The sequence below is a fragment of the Centrocercus urophasianus genome, unplaced genomic scaffold, assembly GCF_019232065.1.
Source record: "Centrocercus urophasianus isolate 14NV4802_14NV808 unplaced genomic scaffold, USGS_Curo_1.0 seq_14, whole genome shotgun sequence".
NCBI classification, from domain to species: Eukaryota; Metazoa; Chordata; class Aves; order Galliformes; family Phasianidae; genus Centrocercus; species Centrocercus urophasianus.
In genome coordinates this window covers 38,742,143-38,762,906 of record NW_024884586.1, presented here as the reverse complement: position 1 = coordinate 38,762,906, position 20,764 = coordinate 38,742,143, and the positions used below count along the sequence as shown (strand labels likewise).

At 39.8% G+C, this 20,764-nt stretch overlaps 1 protein-coding gene across 10 annotated transcripts; it reads left to right on the top strand.

Annotated features, from left to right (window-relative positions):
- Positions 1 to 7,463: 7,463 nt before the first annotated feature.
- On the top strand, positions 7,464 to 20,724 carry LOC122158319 (alpha-1-antitrypsin-like). Of its 10 annotated transcripts, XM_042814941.1 has the most exons (10): positions 7,495 to 7,561; positions 7,662 to 8,831; positions 9,696 to 9,792; positions 10,266 to 10,351; positions 10,603 to 10,653; positions 10,742 to 10,777; positions 14,633 to 15,298; positions 16,146 to 16,416; positions 18,215 to 18,362; positions 19,314 to 20,724. In XM_042814941.1, exons 7-10 carry the CDS (start codon positions 14,650 to 14,652, stop codon positions 19,518 to 19,520), a joined length of 1,275 nt encoding a protein of 424 aa, XP_042670875.1. In that variant the 5' UTR covers positions 7,495 to 7,561; positions 7,662 to 8,831; positions 9,696 to 9,792; positions 10,266 to 10,351; positions 10,603 to 10,653; positions 10,742 to 10,777; positions 14,633 to 14,649; the 3' UTR covers positions 19,521 to 20,724. The 10 variants fall into 10 exon arrangements, with proteins under 10 accessions (XP_042670874.1, XP_042670870.1, XP_042670878.1 ...); XM_042814942.1 differs by lacking the exon at positions 10,742 to 10,777; XM_042814943.1 differs by lacking the exon at positions 10,742 to 10,777 and having other exon boundaries at positions 10,603 to 10,687.
- The last annotated feature ends 40 nt before the right edge of the window (positions 20,725 to 20,764 follow it).

Here is a 20,764-nt window from a genome sequence, read left to right as displayed (position 1 = left end):
CTCTACACCTTGGTTTCATCTGCACTTCTGTGTCAGACACCAGCTTGGCAGAGGGCCGCACTGCAGCCATCTGTCATACAGCAAAACAAAATGGAATATTGGTGGGAAGATCTGACCTCTTCTGCCAAAGCACTAACATCTGTCTGTGATGCCATGGATCAACATAAAAAAATAGGAGGCATTACTTTTGGGGGAGCCCTCTTATTTATTATTTAACATCTGCTACAGATAACTACAAATGTTCCTCCCAATGCTAATAGTGAGAAGGAAAAATGTAGAACACGCAGAAAGATAATGATAAAATATTCATTAAAAAAAATCAAGATTATATATTGTAGCTGCTTTGTTCTATTCAGAATTCTCTAGTACTTCTGATAGTGTAGAAAATGCCACAATGGAAAAGCCCCATCAGAAAAAGAGCATTCAGGCTTCTGTAATCTTTCCAAATACAGCACAGAAATCTCCAAATGTAGACAACATGCTGAAAAAAATGCCAAGGGATCAGTGAAAAAAATTTGAAAGATTCTTTACAGCAAAAACAAAGAATTTTATCATAACGTACAGTGGCTACGGGTATGAGCCGGCAAAGACTTCCCTCAGGGAAATCAAAATTTTCTCAGGTATCAGCTGACTATGTTTCACTGTGCATTTGACCTAGAGCTGTGCTGAAAGCTGTGGTACCTCCATGAGCTTCTCCACCCCTTTGCACTCTGCTTTTGTGTCAGACCAGCTTTCTTTGGCCTTCCTGAGGCTGGAACACATGGGAAGTAAAAGCTTGCTTGGGCTGTAAAGCAAAAATCAATTTCCTATTCTGGTAAAGATTAACTAACTTTAATCAATAAACATCGCTGAAACAATTTATACATTCCTGATTCTTCTTTCAGTTTTCACTGGAAAAAATGTGAAATTATGGCATTTTGTTCTTTTTGGATAGTAAGACAAACATATAAGCACAGGGAAAAAAAAAAAAACGTTTTTTTGTCTAACCCTTCAGTTTCTAGAATCCAAGTGAACAAAACCTCTGTCACGCTCCTCAAGGATTTTTAAGAGATTAAATCAGACTAAATTATCTCATAAAAACTGTATTTCTGTGTTTCTCTTTGTTGAATGCTGAAGATCACCCAGACATCCTCAGAGTCCTTTATAACATATTTATCACTTATCTACTGGGAAAAGCCTTGTGCATCATATGGAAATGCAATAGATACTAATATTCCATCACCAGTCATTACTATTCATGCTTTCAGTAAATGTTCACAGTGAACCATTTTTCCTGCTGAATTTCAGTGAAACTATTTGTTTTTTTTCAGACAGAACCTTGCTATTTTTTTTCCCATTCTCTCCCTTGTGTGCTTATTTACTTTTCTGTGGGTTTAACAGATCTCCACAGCATATTTTATTGTTGAAGTTAGGGGTAGGGAACTAACTTCCACTGCATCCCTGGAGCAGATGGGTGATTATGTAATATATGTAAGCTGATACTGATTTGAACATGTCATAAGCATAGGAAAGTGAAACAAGACCTGTGCCATAACCTTCATTTGCTTACCCTAATATTTTCAAGTGTCAGATACTGCTACTGCTCTCCTTATCAATACAATTGGCAACCTTTTGTGGTCATCGATAGAGATTTTGTGTAATACCTGCATGGAAATTATCATATGATATTTTTAAAAACACAGACACTTAAATGTTTAAAACTTTACTACATGGTGCTTTTTCTGAGCAATGGCAGATGCTTGTACAGCCCCAGATTGTCCAATTTGCATGAGCTTATGGACTTACCCAGAAAAATGAATTGAGACCAAGCGTTCACCAAAAAGTTGACATTTGTAAGGAATTACTGGAACAAGAAATGGTAGTATTCCAAGATGAGAAATGCCTAGATGACCCATGTACCTGACATATTTAATGGTGCATCTTTCCCAGTTAAGAACCTATGCCTGCTCCATGGAGGACTGAAACACCCTTGTTCTCTGCCTGTCTTGGTGCGAGCACCAACACAGGTTCCCTTGCCAGTACCAAGCTCAATTCAGCAAGAAAATGCCTTCTCCACTGTGCCCAGATCTCCTGATGCTGTGTGATCTTTCAGCAGTCTTTCCACGACAGTATGGGGAGGTATTTTCCTGTACCAAGAGTATAGGAACAGTCCTGTTCGCTCAAGTGAAAAACACTTTTGATTTGTCTATTCAGGGGACGATGGCTTTATGAACAATTTATATCTACATGCACTTCTTCATAAACCAGTTCCATCAGCAGGACCAGTTCCCTCTTTGTACAATTGATATCCTCTGCCTCCCTCTATTGATTGAGTTGACCAGCAGCAAACTTGACAAATGGGAAGGAGTAAATCCTTTGGAAAACTCCATACTTGGAAATGTGTATTGCTTTCCTCTAATGTACTGATTACAGTTGGCCAGTAAAGTACATTTACATCAGCAACAGGAGGTTCATTTCACAGTGGTTAATCTGTTACTAATTAAAAGCCTTCTGTTAGAGAGCTCAACACTGCCAGCATTGGTTGCAATGATTTCTACACAAAGAGACAGAACCTTGTCTTTGCCCCTATGTGTGATTCCTACTCAAGCAGTAGTTGGAAGAAGCAAAGAGTAAAAGAGTGTGCATATGTGAAGATCACCTTCCTGCATCCCAGTTACAGCTTTTCCTGCCTTTCACCATCATTACAAATATCCCACAGCTCTTCTGAGCTTCCCATGTCTCTCCAAGCCCCTGCAAAGGGGCAGAGGAGTCTTTGTGCTTCCAAGTGAAAACAAACCAAAGGAACAAAAAAGAAAAAAATGTAGAAGTGCAAGAAATTTTCAGAGCACTGCAAAAGGATTTAAAAAAAAAAAGAAAATAACAGTTAGTGAATTATAGGTCACTGAGACCAACTGCAATTTTTGGAAACATTCTGGGAATATTAGTAAAAATAAAAACCATCAGAAGGATCTAGAAAGCATCAAGATGATAAATAGCAAGAAAAAAAACAAGATGACAAAAAGAAATTGGTTTTGTCAAAAACTGACCACATCAGACCAACTTAATCCTCTCCAGTGGCAGAATACCAAGCCTTGTCATTAGCAAATAGTTGAGCTAAAGTACAGCTTAGCTAAGCTATACTTAGGTTACATTTGGACCTAGTAAGGCACTGTTGTCTTCTATGAGCTACTCTTACATAAGGTACAGAAATAAGTGTTGTGAGATTGGATCCAGTGATCCAGAATTAAGGAGAAATCAGGCCTTCTTGATTGTTCTGGGTGTAGGGTGATTCAATATTTTCTTTATCTGTCCCACTTGTCTGGCTAAAAGGCATTAGGAGATGCTGGCATTTCATAACTGCAGGAATTTGCAGCTGATGTATCTCACCATTAAGCCATACAGTGTGACAGCTCATCCAAGAGAGTCAGATTTTACTGCCTGCACTACCCATACTACCAATTTCTGGGGTGTACAATCACCACAGAAGGTGGATGGAACAAAAACTGAGATTCTGGAGGAAGAGAAGACTATGCAAACACTGGAGCAATCAGTCTAACAGGTCACAGTAGATCTCTGGGCTTTGAAATCAAATCAAAGAATAAGCTAGTCTTAGTCTGCTGGGACAGGTATTTCTTTAAGTGTCTAGACCCCAATTTCATGGCCATTTGAGAGAGATATAAGGGCACCGTGGCAGAGGTGAAACACTTTTTAGAAGGACTTGAAAGAAAATGTTTCTACAGGGTGTATGCAGACCTTAAATTTTGGCATTCCCTAGTTTAAATCTCTTATGGACTATTCATCTCACAACACGGGCCCAGAGGTGTGCAGAATTGTTAAATCTGTTAAATCTTGTTAAATTGCAAAAACCTGTGGGTATCCTTTGGCCAAAGAACCAGGCATGATCAAAATGAAGATATAACACTGAAGGTGTTCTGACCACATCATTTTAGAGCATAAAAACAACAGATTCTTTCTCTTCCCTACAACTCTCAAGAGGGAATAACTTCAAACAGATAGAGAAATGGAATTTTCTCAGATAATAGTGGAGAACTATTAAAAATTTGTTCTCAGACCCACTCACATATATTTTTTATAACAGCACATGAAAGGAGAACTCAATTCTAGTCAGATAATAAAAAAATCTAAGCGTATAAAACAAATTAACATGCATTTGAATATTTTTCCAAACTCCATTCAAAGTCCATCAATAATCAGAGACAGTGCTCCTCCCACAGTCACACAAGCTCATCTTTGGGATTCTTTGTCTGTCCCTAGACTAGATCAAGGAGAACCAGACCTGCTCAGCCACCTGCAGCCACACGTGCTTTACAACTTCAAGAAACGGAATTAAAAAAGTGATTTTCTCAACAGCTTTAATGCTTCACTAAGTATGTATCTGAAAATTGATCATCTTAATAGATGTTTGTGAAGGAAAATGACTGCTGAGTGCTTCTGATTTTAAAAAAGTCATTCAAGCTTTCCTATTCTGTCTTAACATTTCCCCTCCTCCCCTCCCACCTATGCTTTTAAAAAGCATATCATTAGCAGGACTTTATTACAGGCAGGTGTAGAGAAATCAAGGCAGCTGCATGAATCCCTACTGAGATCACAACTACTTCCATGAAATTCTAAGGTCTCAGGAGGGAAAAGCACAGCCTAATCTTGGGCACTATTGCGGTGGGGTGCTGGGAACAGGGCAGATGGCCTGCCAGATTTGTTTGTTCTAGTGTCATGCCTTGTGTTGAGCCCTGGCAGAGGCTGTGTCTGAGCAGTGAAGGGGGAGGCTGCCTGCTTGCTTTGTGCCAGCTCTGCTGTGATGTACCATAGGATGAGGGAGATGGCAGCTTCCCAAGTGTTTTGGGAAAGGCCACCAGGGTCACATGATGAGAAGCAGAGAGGTTTCTCAACAGGGTTGAGACACAAACCTGCTGCATGAATGGAAGCATGGTCTCCTGGGAGTGGGATTTCACAGTCATTTGGATTAGCTACAGGAAAGGAGACAGACTCTTTAGCAGGGTGTGTGGCAGAACAAGGGGAAATAGCTTCAAGCTCAAAGAGGTTGATTTAAGTTACATATAAGGAAAAAGTCTTTAACAGTGAGAGTGGTGAGGCACTGGAACACACTGCCCAGTGATGTGGTTCATACCTTGTCCTTGGAGACTTTCAAGGCAAGGCTGGATAAGGCCGCAGGCAACCTAATATGCTGTGGGTGTCCCTGTTTGTTGCAAGAGCTTTGGACTAGAGGACCTTCAGTGGTCTCTTCCAACTCTAAGGATTCTATGATAATAACTTAGGTTGGAAGGCACCTCTGGAGGTCATCCAATCCTACCACCTGCTCACAGGAGCACCAGCTTGGAAATTAGATCAGGTTGCTCAGGGCCATATCCAGCCAGGTTTTGTATGTCTCCAAGGACAGTGATTTTACAGCTTCACAGAGCAATCTGTCCTCATGTTTGATTATAATCCCTGAACATTATTTTACTTATACTAATTTGCATTTCCCTTGCTGTAGCTTGCATCCCCTGCCACTCACACTACTGCTTTGCAACCCTGGCTCCATCTTCTCCCTAACGTTACCTGTTACACAAATGAACACTGCAGGTACACCCTACTGCATGATCTTCTTTTCTCCAAGGTGGATAAGTCCTGGTGTCCTAGCCTCCCCACCTTTGTCCTCCAGACTTTCAACGACCTTGGTGTCCCTCTATTGTTTTCACTCATGATGTCGTCATCTCTCTTGCAGAAGGGAAACCAAAAGGGGAGACAGCACTCCAGATGCACATAGAGCAGAACATCATGGAGGGAAAATAAACTTCACTGATAAGAGAGAAGCAGGAATGTATTTACTGATAAAATGAATTATCAGTTCATTAACAGTGAATTAACAGTGAATTAACAAAGAAGACTGTGACAGAAAGATTCAAGATGGTAAGATACACTTTATTATTAACAGCATAAAGAGTAGGGTTAAGCACATTAATCCAGGAGACCCTCTAGTTGAGAAAAGAGGTTCAGAGTGAACCCCTTTTCTTTCTAAAGTCCTACTCAGAGAAGCATAGGTGTAACCTAATCCTCTTGTAGTACCTATCTTGGTCAATAATTTCTGTTGAAATGTGAAGGAAGCCTGCTGAATGACGAGGTTCAAAGCACACCCTCCTTGCTTTCTAAACTTCTTGAACTCCACAGGAAAGGAGCCTAAGCATAGCTGGATCTACTGCTAGTCCAGACTTGGTCAACAGTTTACGTCTAAGGGATTATATGTGAACTATCATTCTAAAATATAATCTCAGCAAAGCTAGCAAAGCTTAAATAAACTGTTAGACACTTACCAAGTATCTATACTGGCAAGGCATCTTCACATTAAGGTTTAAGGGATCTCTGTACAGCTATAACCTCAAGAGCTGCCCCCTATTCTCAGGGAGATCCCGCTATGCAACCAGCTGCTAAGCAGTAGAATTCAAGGGGCTCTTGGGCTGCTAAATACTTATCAGGTAAGATGACTGAAAAAAGTCATATTTTTAGGACATTTTCAGTTGTTCCTTATCTGTTGAAGCATGTGTCTGCCATCAGTTCTTCTAGCACCTAGTTTGAGACAGATGTGTGGTTTCTGTCTTAACAAGGTCTTGAGTGTAATCAGCACTGTGCTCACTGTCGGTCTGAGCAAGGTCTAGTGTAACAGCCAGGCTGGAGGAGGACGTTGAGCACACTATCATGGAGAATCATCACTTCACTTAATCTATTGGCCCCATTTCTCCTAAATCAGCCTTGAACATGGCAAGTCAAATTAAATCTGAGCACAAACCCCAAAAATAACTTCCAAGAGATATGGTAGTTACCATATCCTTGGAAACATTCAAGGTCAGGCTGGACAGGACTCTGAGAAGCCTGATCAAGCTCTAGACCTCCCTCTTCACTGCAGGGGAATTGGACTAGATGACCTTTAAAGGTTCCTTCAAACAATTCTATGATCCTGGCCTCTAAGCAATACCTTCTCCCTTCCTTCTTTACACTAGTATTAGCACCTGTGAACACACAGAAATCTGATCAATCAATCAGTGGAAAACCAGTAATTTTTTTCTATTTTCTCAAGGTAGGGAGAGATCTAAAAGACCTGGGGTGAGCAGGAACATCCTGCCTGGAGCTGCCAGGAGTCAACAGGTGTACAACACGAAATAGAGGAAGACACAGCTTAAGGGTGAAGATCTGTCATATCTTTGCTTGAAAGGACAGGAGCAGAGCCTTGACATTGCTGTACCTTCTCTTTATTGCCACTGAGAGTAACTTCCTCCTGGAAGTCACTTCTGAGCTGTTTGTGTAATTAAGAGTGCAGTTCCCCTTGAAACACCTTGAGAGACAAATATTGCTGCGTGCAGAGCAAGAGAATGAGAGAGTGTATGTGAACTGCTGAATCACGGCCTGAACCTCTGATTGATCACAGGTGAAGGCAATTCACCTGTGCTGCCAGAAGGGGTGGAGCCTGGCTCCACCTCTCCTAGACCCATTTAAGAGCTGACTACCAGTGAGGAAGGATCACTTCTGGAGATCTCCTCCTCTGGAGTTTCATAGCAAGCCTAGGATATGGGTAAGCATTCTATCTATTCTGTTTTGGTATAATAACTGCGTAGCCAAGCTCTTTGTTATATTTCATGACTACAATATCTCTACATTCATTGATTATACAGAGATGCAGCCTTCAGCAGCTCCACACTGACATGCCATCTCAGTGCATCATATGTGCTCACTGTACTTCAGAGGGCCTCATCAGAACAGCAACCCATCGTGGTTTCAAATGGGATTCAGGGTAACCAGTTAAATATTTTAAAGAGATCAAAGTGTTCCTCCACCAGGAAAGCAAGCATGCAGTTTTTCTAATTTAAATAACTGATTTGTTTTGGACTACAGTCAGTCTGTTTCCAAGGAAATTCAAGCTGGGTGACTTTTGTTAATGGAGACAATTTACTGAAGGTGAAAGTGTTATTAAGATCTTGCAATAATAATATTAAAAAAGTAAATTAGAGTTCAAAATAATAAGATGCCTAATGTAGCTTGACCCAGATCTAGAGGAGCAAATGGAAGCTCTGTTATTTTTGAATTGTTTTTCAAAACGGCAGAGAAGCAGCCCATTAACTCTAGAAAATAAAATGCTGCGTGTTCAACATTATCAAACACTGAAAAAGAATGTCAGTAAATTTCAGGGTAATACACATGGTTGATGAAACTATTGGATGCTAAAGGGAAAAAAAATCCAGCATCAGTGCTGGTAACATCAGAGATTGGTGCACATCAGATTTTATTTGTTTTTTTCCTCTTGCCTTCTCATCCAGATATCAGCAGCTAAGGGACACTTTTCATTGCTAGAGTAAACTGTTCTTAAATGAAGTCACATTAAGTTAGTTTTTTTCTTCACTTTTTTAATAACTTTAATCATAGCTGTAATTTTTGTACTTTATTGTGCACTCTTGGTGCTTATTATTGTTCACCTGTAGACATTTAAGGTAAAACTCTGTACTTCTGGGGGCTGCTTTCACTTACATTAAGCACTGAAGCATTCAGCTGCTTTACCAATATCTCACCAGCTGGTAAACAACTCAAACAAATGCTCTAGCAGTCTTGATCCAAACTGGTACTGAACGACTCTGTTTGCCTTTGCATGTGTGAAAGGCACAGAGAAGCCTAGAAAGACAGAATTTGTAACAACGTCACAGCCATGCAGAATGTAAAGCCTTGTTTCAACACATGGTCTGCAAAGAAAAAACCCTAATCTCCACAGAAGATTCAGCAATGCCTCCTTTAAGATGAAGTTACTGCTGTGATCCCCCACTTGCTACTGGGATGCTCCTGCTGGATGTGAGGTGCTCATCTATGCAATGACCCGTTATATTCTCCAGACTCGCATTAGCACAGATCCTAATGCTCTTCCTCCACAGTGCTGTAGGGTTACAGACTTCTGCAAGGAGTTTGTTGTGAAGAAGGATTGTATGAAACACAAGTGGCCTTCCTGATGGGTCCATCTTCATACAAATCATGTTTTAGCTTACTAGCTGATGCTTCCTCCCCTGCAATTTGAGAGTACTTGCAGTTGGTGGCAGTACACCAGGGCATAATGTTGCTGATTGTCCACCTACACACCAGTCTGGCTGGGGTAGCACGAATGATACAGTACCCATCTCTGTCATCATATCACTGTCCTTGCAACAACCTGGAGCCACTAGATACACTGATATTACCCCTCTAAGTTTACTAGTGAAGTCCCTAACACCTGTCCCTTATTAGACAAATAAGAATGATTATAATTTAATAATAATAATTTAAAGTTAATAAACCATATGAAGCTATTCACATTCTGGTGTGAAGAGGAAGAATATTGAGATGAGATCTGACAATGGCATGCATCTAGCAGTCTTTTCCTAATGCTTTATCTAGTATTATGAATGTGTTTAATTTTACTCATTTCAGTAGTTCTAATGTAGCTAGTCAGGCTATTTGTAGAAATTAATGGTGTATGCAAGCTATGTGCTAGAGTGAAGGGCTGATTTCCCAGCAGGGGACAGTGCAGAAATGCAGGAGAACTCTTACAACTGTTGTAAGCAAAGGCAGGGTTAGGCCACATGTATACAGCAAGAGTCAGCTGCCTTCTCCAAAAAATTGTCTTCTCTGTTTGCTCTGCTCTGTTCCTAATGTAATAACACCTGTCTGCCTTGGTTAATATTTTCTAGAGGACGCTTTGCTTTCATAATGCTATTTAACAGTATAAATAACAGAGGGTGCTGCAGGGTAGTTCTGGTGAGGACAGCAGGATCCTTGAAAATTGCTGTAAGTAGAGACATTTTTTTTTTTTTTTTTTTTTTTTTTTTTTTTAACGGAGATTTCAAAAGTGTATCATATTGCAGTCAGTTGATTTTAAGACTTCTGTAGTATATTAAATCTGACTTAGCAACTGTTTCAGTGGTAAAGAGGCTTACTTGGCCAATTGGATACAAAGCGCACAGGCACCATTTAGGCGTTTGCCTGTATGTTGTTACATGATTGGCAGGAGTACCAAGAATGGCAGACAAGGGTGTCATTGCCTTGTGGGGAAGCAAGGTGATCTCTAGAGCCAACAAATCTTCAACATACCTCCTGCTCTTCCCAGCTAGAGGGAACAGGCCCTGTTTTGTTCAGAGCCTGGGGATGGGTGCCTAGAGTACAGATAATGTTTTTAAACTAATTTTACTACAGTATATTCAAGGCCAGAGGTAATACCTTTGCTTAGAGAATAGGATATCTGAGCTGTACTTCTCTTTCAGATGAGACATCTACTTGTATCCTCTAATCATCAGACTGAAGGATAATTGAGCAGGAAGGAGGGAAAAGTTGTTCTTCAGCTGCTCAGGTGAGCTGAAATCACAGTGATGCCGAACTGTAATGTTCATGTAGAGACTGTATAGTGATCAGGTGTACACTGGAAAGTAGAAACTAGGAACTCAGTCTGATCTGTTCATGACTGCCCTAAATACTGCATTTCCCTTTTTTTCTTCTGGCCTCAGTAATACTTTATCCATAGGTATGTGTGGTAGCACAGATCCAAAAAGTAAATACTAAGAGTGCTCTGAAGAGTGAGAGACTGTGTTCACCTGTTTCCAGGTAAAAGAAGCCTCGAAGGGGTGATGCCATTCTTGAGGGCTGCAATTCCTGGTGAGCTCTTACATCCCAAGCTATCTTGCAGAAGGCAGGTGACGCTGGGAACAGCTCTGATTTTATTCCCTCTCTTCCCTTCTCCCAGGGTTTGTTTGGATTTATGCAAGCAAATTTGACAGAGGTATTGATGTTTTATATAACTTAGAAGTTTTACTCAAAAACGTCTAACAGAGAAGTTTACTCCTTACAGAGAAAAGTAACACACCTGATTACAGAAATCATTGACTTACACACATGTAGGATTACATGCATTTCTAAATAACATTCTAAAATTGATTTCTATGTTTCTATTGCAAAAGTAATTACTTTAATGAAACAATGACAATGACTGGATTCTTTTCAGAATCTGATACCTTCAACTTGTGCCTGCAGTGTTCTCAGGTCTTGGGTGCAGGGGTATCAAAACTCTGAATCTCAGAAATAAATATCTAGCTGATCGCTCTTGACAACTGCCTGAGCTTGTCCAGGAGCATGATGGGAGGTATCTTGAGAGCTTTCAGGCCAGCCAGTAAAAAACAAGTGAATTTGTGGTGCTCCTGTAAATAGGCCATCATGTGCAGTGGGTTTCTGAGACCAGTTTCTCACACACAAATGTGAGTAGTCAGTTCCTTCTTTTGTGACTTTTGTGTGCTTGAATTCTTTTAGTTTCTTCTTTGGGTATGACCATGAGTAGCTGAGATGAGTTCAACAGACACTACTGATGGTGGTGGGGTCGTGTGTTGTTATGCCTGGTCCCCTGAGGGACCAGCTATCAGGACAAAGTTTCTCAGATTTCCTCATTTGGTTGTTTTTAAGAGGGAAGCAGCACCATCTGGTGAGCAAATAGCTTTTCTATTTCTTGCCTGCATGCATTTTCAAACAGTGCAAATGTTCCTGTCTAAAATGAGTATAGGTGAAGATCCCTTATGGGAGCAGAATGGGATGAATATGCATCTCCAAATCACTGAGACAAAAATCAGCCCTCAAATAGATAAACTAACTGTATCCACAAAGAATCAACTTCTGTCAGTTGGAAAACTTGGCCTCGTTCTGTTATAGGTGTTCTAATGGACTTATTTTGAGGCAACAGCCAGTCCCAGTTTTCTCCATTTTCTTTCTAGGAAAGAGCATCTTAAAAAAAAAAAAAAAAAAAAAGTAATTCTGGTTTGCATGGTAGGAAAGATTGTAATATACTCAATGAATGTTATCACCAAATTTATTATGGATAAATTGCTTGAAACATCACTATCCTACAGCTGTTGAGTCAAGCACTGTCAGGCTTGACTGAAAGCTTTTCATGAATGAAACCTTTTCCTGAATACTGAAAATATATTGTCATGGCCTGACATAGACAAAAGGAAGAAAAGAGGCAGAGAATTCAACTGTTTTTCTTCCAGGCTATTCAACAAATTATTGTAAATATGGCATTGCAATTGAATAGCTCTTCACTGTATTCCCATGTCTGTGGGCAATCTGACAGAATGTCTCTTGGCAAACTGTTCTCCAGAGACAGTATGAGTCTTAAGAAAGAAAGCTTTCTTCTAAATTATCCTTTTCAGATAGGGAATTCCCTAGGGCTTTTTAAGCAGAGATTCTTAGCTCTTTGTTCTTTAGTAAGTGTACAGCAAGTGTTTAGTAGGAAAACTCAATCATGAGGATAGCCTAAGAATCTGCTCCAAAACAAAATAGTTGTTAACTTATCACTGGATAATCTTCTGCTAACTTAAAAGTGCAGTAGTATCAACTAGATTAGTAAACACAAAGTAGAAGAAATAGCTCCCAGTCACATTCTAAAGGCTTACAGGATCTAAATTCTATTATGAAAGTGTCCCCATTAAGCATACACACAAGAAAGGATCTCTACACACTACAGCTGCTGAGTCTTTCATAATCTCATGATTTTAGAATTCACCATTACCAAGATTTCTGTGAAAGCTGACTCATAACTCTTGAACGTTTGTGATTGGCCAGTGCTGAGTAACAGATGGATGATTTACATTCAGATTGTAGTTAATTATCTGTGAAAATAAATAAAATGAAATTAATTCTGTGAAAACTAAACACGAAAAGCAAATATGTCATAACTGCATAGAGCAAAAATATCAGGATAGAAGAAAAATCCTTCTGAAAACTATAACCAATACTTTACAAAGCTCATACACCCATTAGCTACAATTTTGAGGCCAGATTAGTTAAATTCCATTCCTACATTGCACTCGAAATTGAAAGAAATTGTCATTTCAGTGCCTATATACAAAAATCCACCCATATGCTGTGCTTTGTTATAGATAGTAAATGTGATGAGATAGGGAACAGGTAGTGACTTCTGTTTTAAAATGAAATATTTCATTCTTTTTTGTTCTTGCTGTTTTTAATAAATCATGCCTGCGGTTGAGTAAATTCACAGTAAGTAATTTATTCAGAGACAGATTCTGAATCAGACCTCTAGATACATGGAAATAGATTAGGCTCACATTTTGTGCTTTTGTCTGGGAGCAGATTTCAAAGTCTGACTAACACATTGGATCACACATAGCTGGCTTTAAATATTCAGAACTGGAGCTTTTATGATGAGTTAAAAGTGGATAGTTATACTGAGCAGTATCATTTCAATGACAGAATCAAAGGAGGAGGCTGAAATATAATTTAAAACTACTGTGCACAGTAATTGAAAATGCAGTTGCCAGGGATGCTCATGGCCATTCCAATTTATCAATAATATAGTCTTGCTGCAAGCAGGACTGCCTTTTATAAATACTTTCATCAGACTTGCAGTTGTTTAAATATCTGATTATAGCTCAAAATATTTTGTTGCTCTTATTCAAGTCTAATCATAACTAGATAATCAAATACTAATGAAAAGTGATCTCTCTGATGCTGTGGTGAAATCAGGACCATGATCTTTCTGACCACAATCTTTCAAGTCAAATAATACAAGAATAGAAAGGTGCAATTAGAATATGTCCCTCCTCATACAATTTCTAGCAAATCTGGCTCATTACCTCCATACATCCTTTGGAAGTTTCTCACCATTTCTTTGCATTAGATTCAAGAGAAATGAGGCCCACTGGGACTCTACATTTCCAATGTCCAATTGTAAGAGCTGTTACAGTGTCAGCTCTGTAAAGAAATGTAGACAACACAGCTGAGAGTAACAGGATAAGATAAATGTACTGCCCTTTGACCAGTAGAGCATCTGATAAAAATAAGGCTTTGCTTTCATTGGTGTCACTGTCTACTTTTGCTGTGTTGAAAATGAATCCTCTCCAATGGTTCGGTTTGTCTCTTAAGAGATAAAATAAGAACCCAAAGTAATGTTTTAAGTGTCATATCATTTTTATAGAGAAAGGAAGAGAACCTATTCCTTAGAGACATAGAGCTTCATATTTGGTTTGCTACAGCCACCATCGTTTGTTCTCTCTTGAAATGAAGGGCCTTATCAGTCTGACCAAAAGGTTATTTAAAGATCTCTGGGCCTAACTACTCCAGTTCTATTTGTACATAGCTACTGCTGTCTGTCCACTTGTGTGAATTTCTTCTCTCTTTCCTTACTCACAGAACATCCAGACTTGCTCTGTGATGTTCTTTCGAGGAGTTATCTTAGACCATTATTGTCAAAAGCACAGTACTATTGCAGTCCTCCAATGATTAGTCATGGCGTGTTTTCTGGTGGGGGTATGCTCTCTTGTCTGGCCTGCTGAGGGTGCTGTGTATTCAGCAAATCAGTGCTGAAAATTCAGCACTAAATGCCTTTGTGGGCATTTAGTGTGAGGCAGAAAGAGTTCTGGAAGATTTGTCAGAAGGCCAGGGGAAATTAAAACAAACAACAAAAAAAGAAAAAAAATCATGTCTGGTGAAAGATTTATTTTATTTTTTTTCTTTTAAAGGAAATTAAGATGAGAAAAACGTGAGCTCTTTTTTAGTGAGAATGACAAAATAACTCTTTCTATTTGATTAATTAGCTTACCTTAATCATAAATTTTTCTTTTCTCCATAGGATTTTAATACAAGAAGATGAAGACTGTATTTTATATATGTTTGCTTCTGGTTGGGCTTCATGCTTTTGCTTATGGTCAGCATACAGCCAGCCACCACAATGGACGTGATCCAAACGAACCTAACTATCATATGCATCACAGTGCTGAAGCAGCTGCTTGCCTCAAGCTAGTGCCAAACAATGCTGACTTTGCATTTAAACTTCTAAATGAAGTTGCACTGGAAGAGCCTAATAAGAACATTTTCTTCTCTCCTGTAAGCATCTCCACTGCCTTTGCAATGCTGGCCCTGGGGGCTAGGTCAATCACCAAGATTCAGATCCTGGAAGGACTTGCCTTTAACCTTACAGAAATTCAGGAGAAAGAGATACATGAAGGCTTCCACAATCTCATGCACATGCTGAGCCATCCTGAGAGTGGGGTACAGCTCAACATGGGAAATGCAATCTTTCTAAAAGAGAAGCTGAAACCACTAGAAAAGTTTTTAGATGATGCCAAACCTTTGTATCAACTAGAGGTTTTAGCTACTGACTTCAACAATCCCACAGAGGCTGAGAAGGAGATCAATGATTATGTAGAGAATAAAACACAAGGGAAGATTACTAATTTGGTTAAGGAAATTGATCCTCAGACTGTAATGCTCCTGGCTAGCTTTGTTTTCTTTAGAGGTAAGTCATTTAATGTTTGTGTTATTTGTTTTTATTAAGTGATCTCATCAGCTGCCTCACTGGGAAATTGTTCCAGCAGAAATTTCAAATCCTATTTGATGGGATTGAAACCCATGTGGTGTGCTTGGGCCAAGGAGAGCAGCAGAACCCTGCACAAAGAGACCCTGAAGGCTGAGCTCTGCTCAAGGCCAATGCAGGAACTGTGCTCTGGGATGCAGCCCTAGACGCTTTCATAGCTCCAGTTGGCCCACATTTTTTCAGTTTTTAATAAATGCATATCTAATCTTTTAGAAGTCTGTAGAAGCATGCACTGTTCACTGGCCTAATTTGTTATATACTATAAAATCCTATTTTTTCCTTCTGAAGTCCTTGGAATATATACACACAAACGTATTTATATATGAAAGAAGCTACTGCTGATCAGACGAAGGCATTTTAAGGAACAGTATTTCCGATGTGGATACCACTATGTGGTATTAAGCTTGACACAGCAGCACTCAAATATAGGATCCTACATCAATTTTATCTACAGACAGAGACTTTTGTTAAAGTTAATAGAAATCAAATGTATGCAGAATACAGATGCTGTCAGGTGAGCCCTTAAATCATAATTTACAGAAAGATTACTAAGATCATCTGAAGAGAGAAGTAATACAATCTAATACACTTACACTTTCTTGACTGAGTAAAAGATTTTTGGTTTACTGTGACATACATCTTAAAATGTTAAGTTTGAAAACTGAATTTATGAATTGGAAGAATAGGTGCATACGATTAGCTATATAACATTCCATCTATGATAAGATGAGACATGGGACATTCAGTTGCATTTCCCTTTCTGTATCAGGCAACTGGGAAAAGCCTTTTAAACCAGAGAATACTCAAGAGAGGAAGTTCTTTGTGGATGCTGAAACTACTGTGAAAGTTCCTATGATGTATCAAGTTGGCACATTTGACTTGTATTTTGATGAGGACCCGCCTTGCACCGTGGTACGTCTTCATTACAATGGAAGTGCTACTGCATTTCTAGTTCTGCCAGCAAAAGGGAAAATGAAGCAGTTAGAGCAAACTCTGGACAAGGAAAGAGTCAAGAAATGGTCAGACCATCTATTCAAGAGGTAATCTGCCAGTCAGCTGCAGCGGGACCTAGATCTATGCTTTTTTTCCTCTCTTTTGGAAATGCAATGCTACAGAGTGGCTGATTCTGATAACTGAGTGGGCTATTTTTTTTTCTTGTGCATCCTAGCTATAAAAATATTGCAGCTAGTTGGTATTTAACTATACCCTGGCTTATGCCTAAGTGACCTTATGCTTCCCCCACCGGAGCACAAACCACCCTGAGGGGGTCTTGAGAGTGCTGAAGAGTAATCCCTTATAGGATTCTGAAACAGTCCACTGCCTGAGTGAGAAAGTGGCAGTTCAAAAGCAAAATCTCTAATCACATCTCAGTTAATATATTCTACCTCATATGTGTCACTGACACATATAACTCAGAAATATGTCTAAACCCTAAATAAATGATGACTTTGTATTAATTCATAATATGCCCTACACAGATGTTGTCCTTACCCCTGCATTACCCAGTGGTTGTTAGAGCAGGCTGGTGACTGATTACAGGTCACCTGATTTTTCTGGAATTCTGTTTCTGAAACTGTTAAAATCTAAGGAGATTTTGTCAGCTCCTACCACTGAAACTAGCATCAGCTAGTATGTATCTCAATATTATTTGACTGAGAGGAAAGAAATCTAAGCACCAGTTGATGAGTAATATCAAGGTGATATGTGCCTAATTTACCAAGCTCAGCCCTGATTCTCAACAAGACTTGGCAGTTCACACCCATGATTCTTGGTGTATGTCATTGAAATACTAACACAGTTAACAAAGACATAATGGGTAACAAACTGGATATGAACTAATATGTGATGCCTCAGCTCTGAAAAATAAAAATGTAATTCTCAGGTGCATATTAGGAAAACTCATATCTAAATAAGTTACTTGTGCAAGCACCTTCAAGTCCCACATATACATACGTTCTTCATAGGAAATAGAACCAAAAGGCAATTTTGATTCTTCTAGGTTGATTATTCTAGTGCTAATAAGCTTGATCCTATCATCTTCTTATACACTGGGCAGTAACACATAAAGGCGGCAGCAGTAGGTCTTGAATTCTGTTCACTTCACTCCAGGGAAAGACAGAAGATGTGATTTACTTAAAAGGCAAATCCTGCTCTAAAGCCCCCTAGACAGCATGTGAAAGAAATCAAGTGAAAACCATAGCAAGCAGGAGTTGCACACAGATAGTCTGGAGGTGGCACAAATTCCATCAGGAGTAACTTGAGGAATACATTTCGATCTCTGGAGCTGGACAGAACTTGTTCAGCGTGTCTACCCTACCTATCTGCTTCTCACTGTTGAACACAGGCTCTATCACAGCAAGTGTCCAGAGGAGAGACATTAGAAAATGGAGAAGATGAGGTGCCCTGTGCAGGTGTCAGGAGGAAGAACCTCCCCCTGAGTGATGCCAAAGCACTACTTTGGTTTGAATTGCTGGGGCTTATCACATCTTTCCCCAGGCAGATCTGTATGTACCCTATTTCATGCCCCTCCCTGCTTGAGTGATATGGGCTGTCATCTCTGTGTCTCATGTTTCCTAACTGTAAAGAGACTCTCATTACTGCTCTCCTCTGCTGAGTGCTCTCACATTTGATAAAGAAAAACACCAGATAAATATCACTGTTATTACTGTGAGTTACAGCATCTGTAAGAAGAGCCAACAGACTAGTGCTCATTCTATTTTTATAGCTGGTCCAGACTCCTGGTATTTGGTACCCATAGGAATGACACAGCTTTCCCATGAACATTTACCTCTGCAAAAGATCTCTTACCACCCTCTGTACTTTTCTTCTGCCCAACAGCAAAATACAGCTCTACTTCCCCAAATTTTCTATCTCTGGGAGCTATGAAATAACAAACATACTTAGCAAGATGGGAATTGTGGACGTGTTCACCAACCAGGCAGATCTCTCCGGCATCACTGGTGTCCCAGAGCTGAAGGTTTCTAAAGTAAGTCTGTTGCCACCAACCTTTTTCTTCCTTTCACACACACACCCCTGTGGTGTGCAGAAACATCAGTTAAACACAGATCTTGGCTTTCCAGCTTCCCATATCCTGGCTTCAGTTTGTAAGTTTACAACTGAGAGGAATTTGGCTGCCAATGACAATGATCAGATTAGTTTGCTGCACAGTTCTTTTTCCCAGGGCCGCTTTCAAGATCTCCCAGGGTGTATCTAGAGCATGAGAAGAACACCAAATGTCAGCTTCTCAGGAAGAGACATTATTTGTTCCTAGCCCCACCTCAGCCCACCCTACTGGTCTGTTGAGTCAGTTTTGGAAGTGCAGAGCTGACCCCCTTTAACATGTACCTGGAAAGTGGACAAGCAGCACTCTGATTACTTTGGGCCAGAATGGCTGAAGGCAGGAATGAAGCTCTACTAGATCTGAGGGGCAGCTGGGCACAGGCACCTCGCTTGTGTCAGCATAATGAGCAAAAACTGGGAAAGCACAAGGGAAAGGAAGATCAAGGAAAACTTCAAGATTAAGGGATGAAATTTAGATAAAAGAGACTCTCATTTTTTTTTAAATTCTTTTTTCTTTTAATTTTTTTTTATTTTAAGTGGCAGTTTATCTTCTATTTGCCTAAACAATCCCCCTTCCTCCTCTTCAGCTGCCTCTTTTCCTCAGATGTAATTGGGCAAATGAAAGCATTTGACCCAAGCATAAGAGCACAGTATGTTCTCTTTTTCTTTATCTCATGAGGAGCTGAGAGAATTTCTGCTGCTCTATCCTGATCTTCATTTAAAGCAGCTGCCTATAGCAATGCAGCTCACATCTTTTCTGCTCCTACAAATCCTCCTATGGAGGATCCTCCAAAGGAGGAGTGATGTAAATGGAGCCTGGTTCATCTTTCATGTGGCTGGTTACTGCTCCAAATGACTGTGTCTTCTTTCTTCCTAGGTTGTCCATAAGGCTGCTCTGGATGTTGATGAGAGAGGAACTGAGGCAGCAGCAACAATTGCTCCTAAAATAATGGCCCTCACTCGTGCTCCAGTCATTGAATTCAACCGTCCCTTCCTGATGCTGATTTTTGACAGAGACACAAACAGTACTCTCTTCATAGGAAAAATAGCTAACCCAACTACCACTAACAGAAGTGAGATATGAACTCTAATTATTGTTACTAATTAAAGAAGATGTGAAACTGCATGATGCTTATTTCTATTTGCACCAGTGTAGCATACAGCTCTTTTCCAGGAGGAGTTTTTATTCCAGGTCATTACCAAAAATTCTAGGTACTGATTGTGACACTTTCTTAGGAGGAAGTGTGAAAAAATGTTTTAAATTCTTCTACCAAAGAATGACTGTTTATTTGACTGAGAAACAAGGGAAGACCTGTTAAGATTCAACAGTATTCAGAGATAAATGTTTGTATAACAATGGAAGACTTCTGCTTAGCAATTCATTGTCAGTCAGAATATCAGATTAAATGATTAACACTTCTGCAAACAAAGCCTAAGCAGTTGTAATTTACCATAAATACATAAGCAAGTAAATAAGAAATGAGAAAAGCTGAATCAACAAAGTAGGGTCATGGGAGACTGAAGCTTCCATTAACACCAGAGTACATGAGGAGTTATTTTCCAGCAGGCACAGAGAAGTCTCTTCTCCATAAATCATTCATCACTTTGCGTTAATCTAGCAGCAAATATTTCTGGAAAACCTTCCTTCAGCTCAAAACAGAGCTTTTCTTCAGCCCGAGGACTTCCAAACAAGTATTGTCTATTTGACAGACTTAGCACACATTAGTAGTTGGCTCTTCACACATGCATCCATCAGTGGTCAGGAGGATGTAGCTAGATGAGCAGGTGAGGTATTTGGACAACAATTACCCAAGCATATTGTCAGATGAGATTTGTAGAAAACGCCTAATTAGGGTCTAGCAGAGTGCCATCCTTCCATAGCTACCAAGGTAGATATGTAGGTATCACCCTGTGAGCAGATCTCCAGACTCATGGAGTGCTGACACCAACTATGAGAGTTAGAACAGCCTGAGGGCAGAATGATAACCTCTTTCAACAGACTTGCTTTGAAAGTGGGTACAAGAACACAGCTAACTCTTAACTACAACTGCAGTTTCGGAAGTAAGTGAAATGGTATCACAGCATCAGAAAACACTGTAGGAGCAGCCAAATGGCTTGGGATGCAAGAAGCTTCAGCCATATGTTGAACAGTCTCTGAAATTACAGCAAGGGTGATTTTCAGCCTGACACACATAAGGAAGACCAAAGTACTGTCTCTCCTTTACTGCCAAAAGAAAATTTCCCTTTCTGTTCTGTGTTTCTAATAAAAATTCTCCAGTTGACTGTCACTATTGGTTCTCGGTTGGGTTTTTTGTCTAACTGGCTCAC

Bases quoted from the DNA above. Each gene is read 5' to 3' on its own strand.
- LOC122158319 (XM_042814940.1), top strand. From the start codon at position 14,650: ATGAAGACTGTATTTTATATATGTTTGCTTCTGGTTGGGCTTCATGCT. The intron at 16,417-18,214 runs GTAATCTGCCAG...TCTGCCCAACAG, and splicing joins TCAGACCATCTATTCAAGAG to CAAAATACAGCTCTACTTCC. The intron at 18,363-19,313 runs GTAAGTCTGTTG...CTTTCTTCCTAG, and splicing joins CAGAGCTGAAGGTTTCTAAA to GTTGTCCATAAGGCTGCTCT.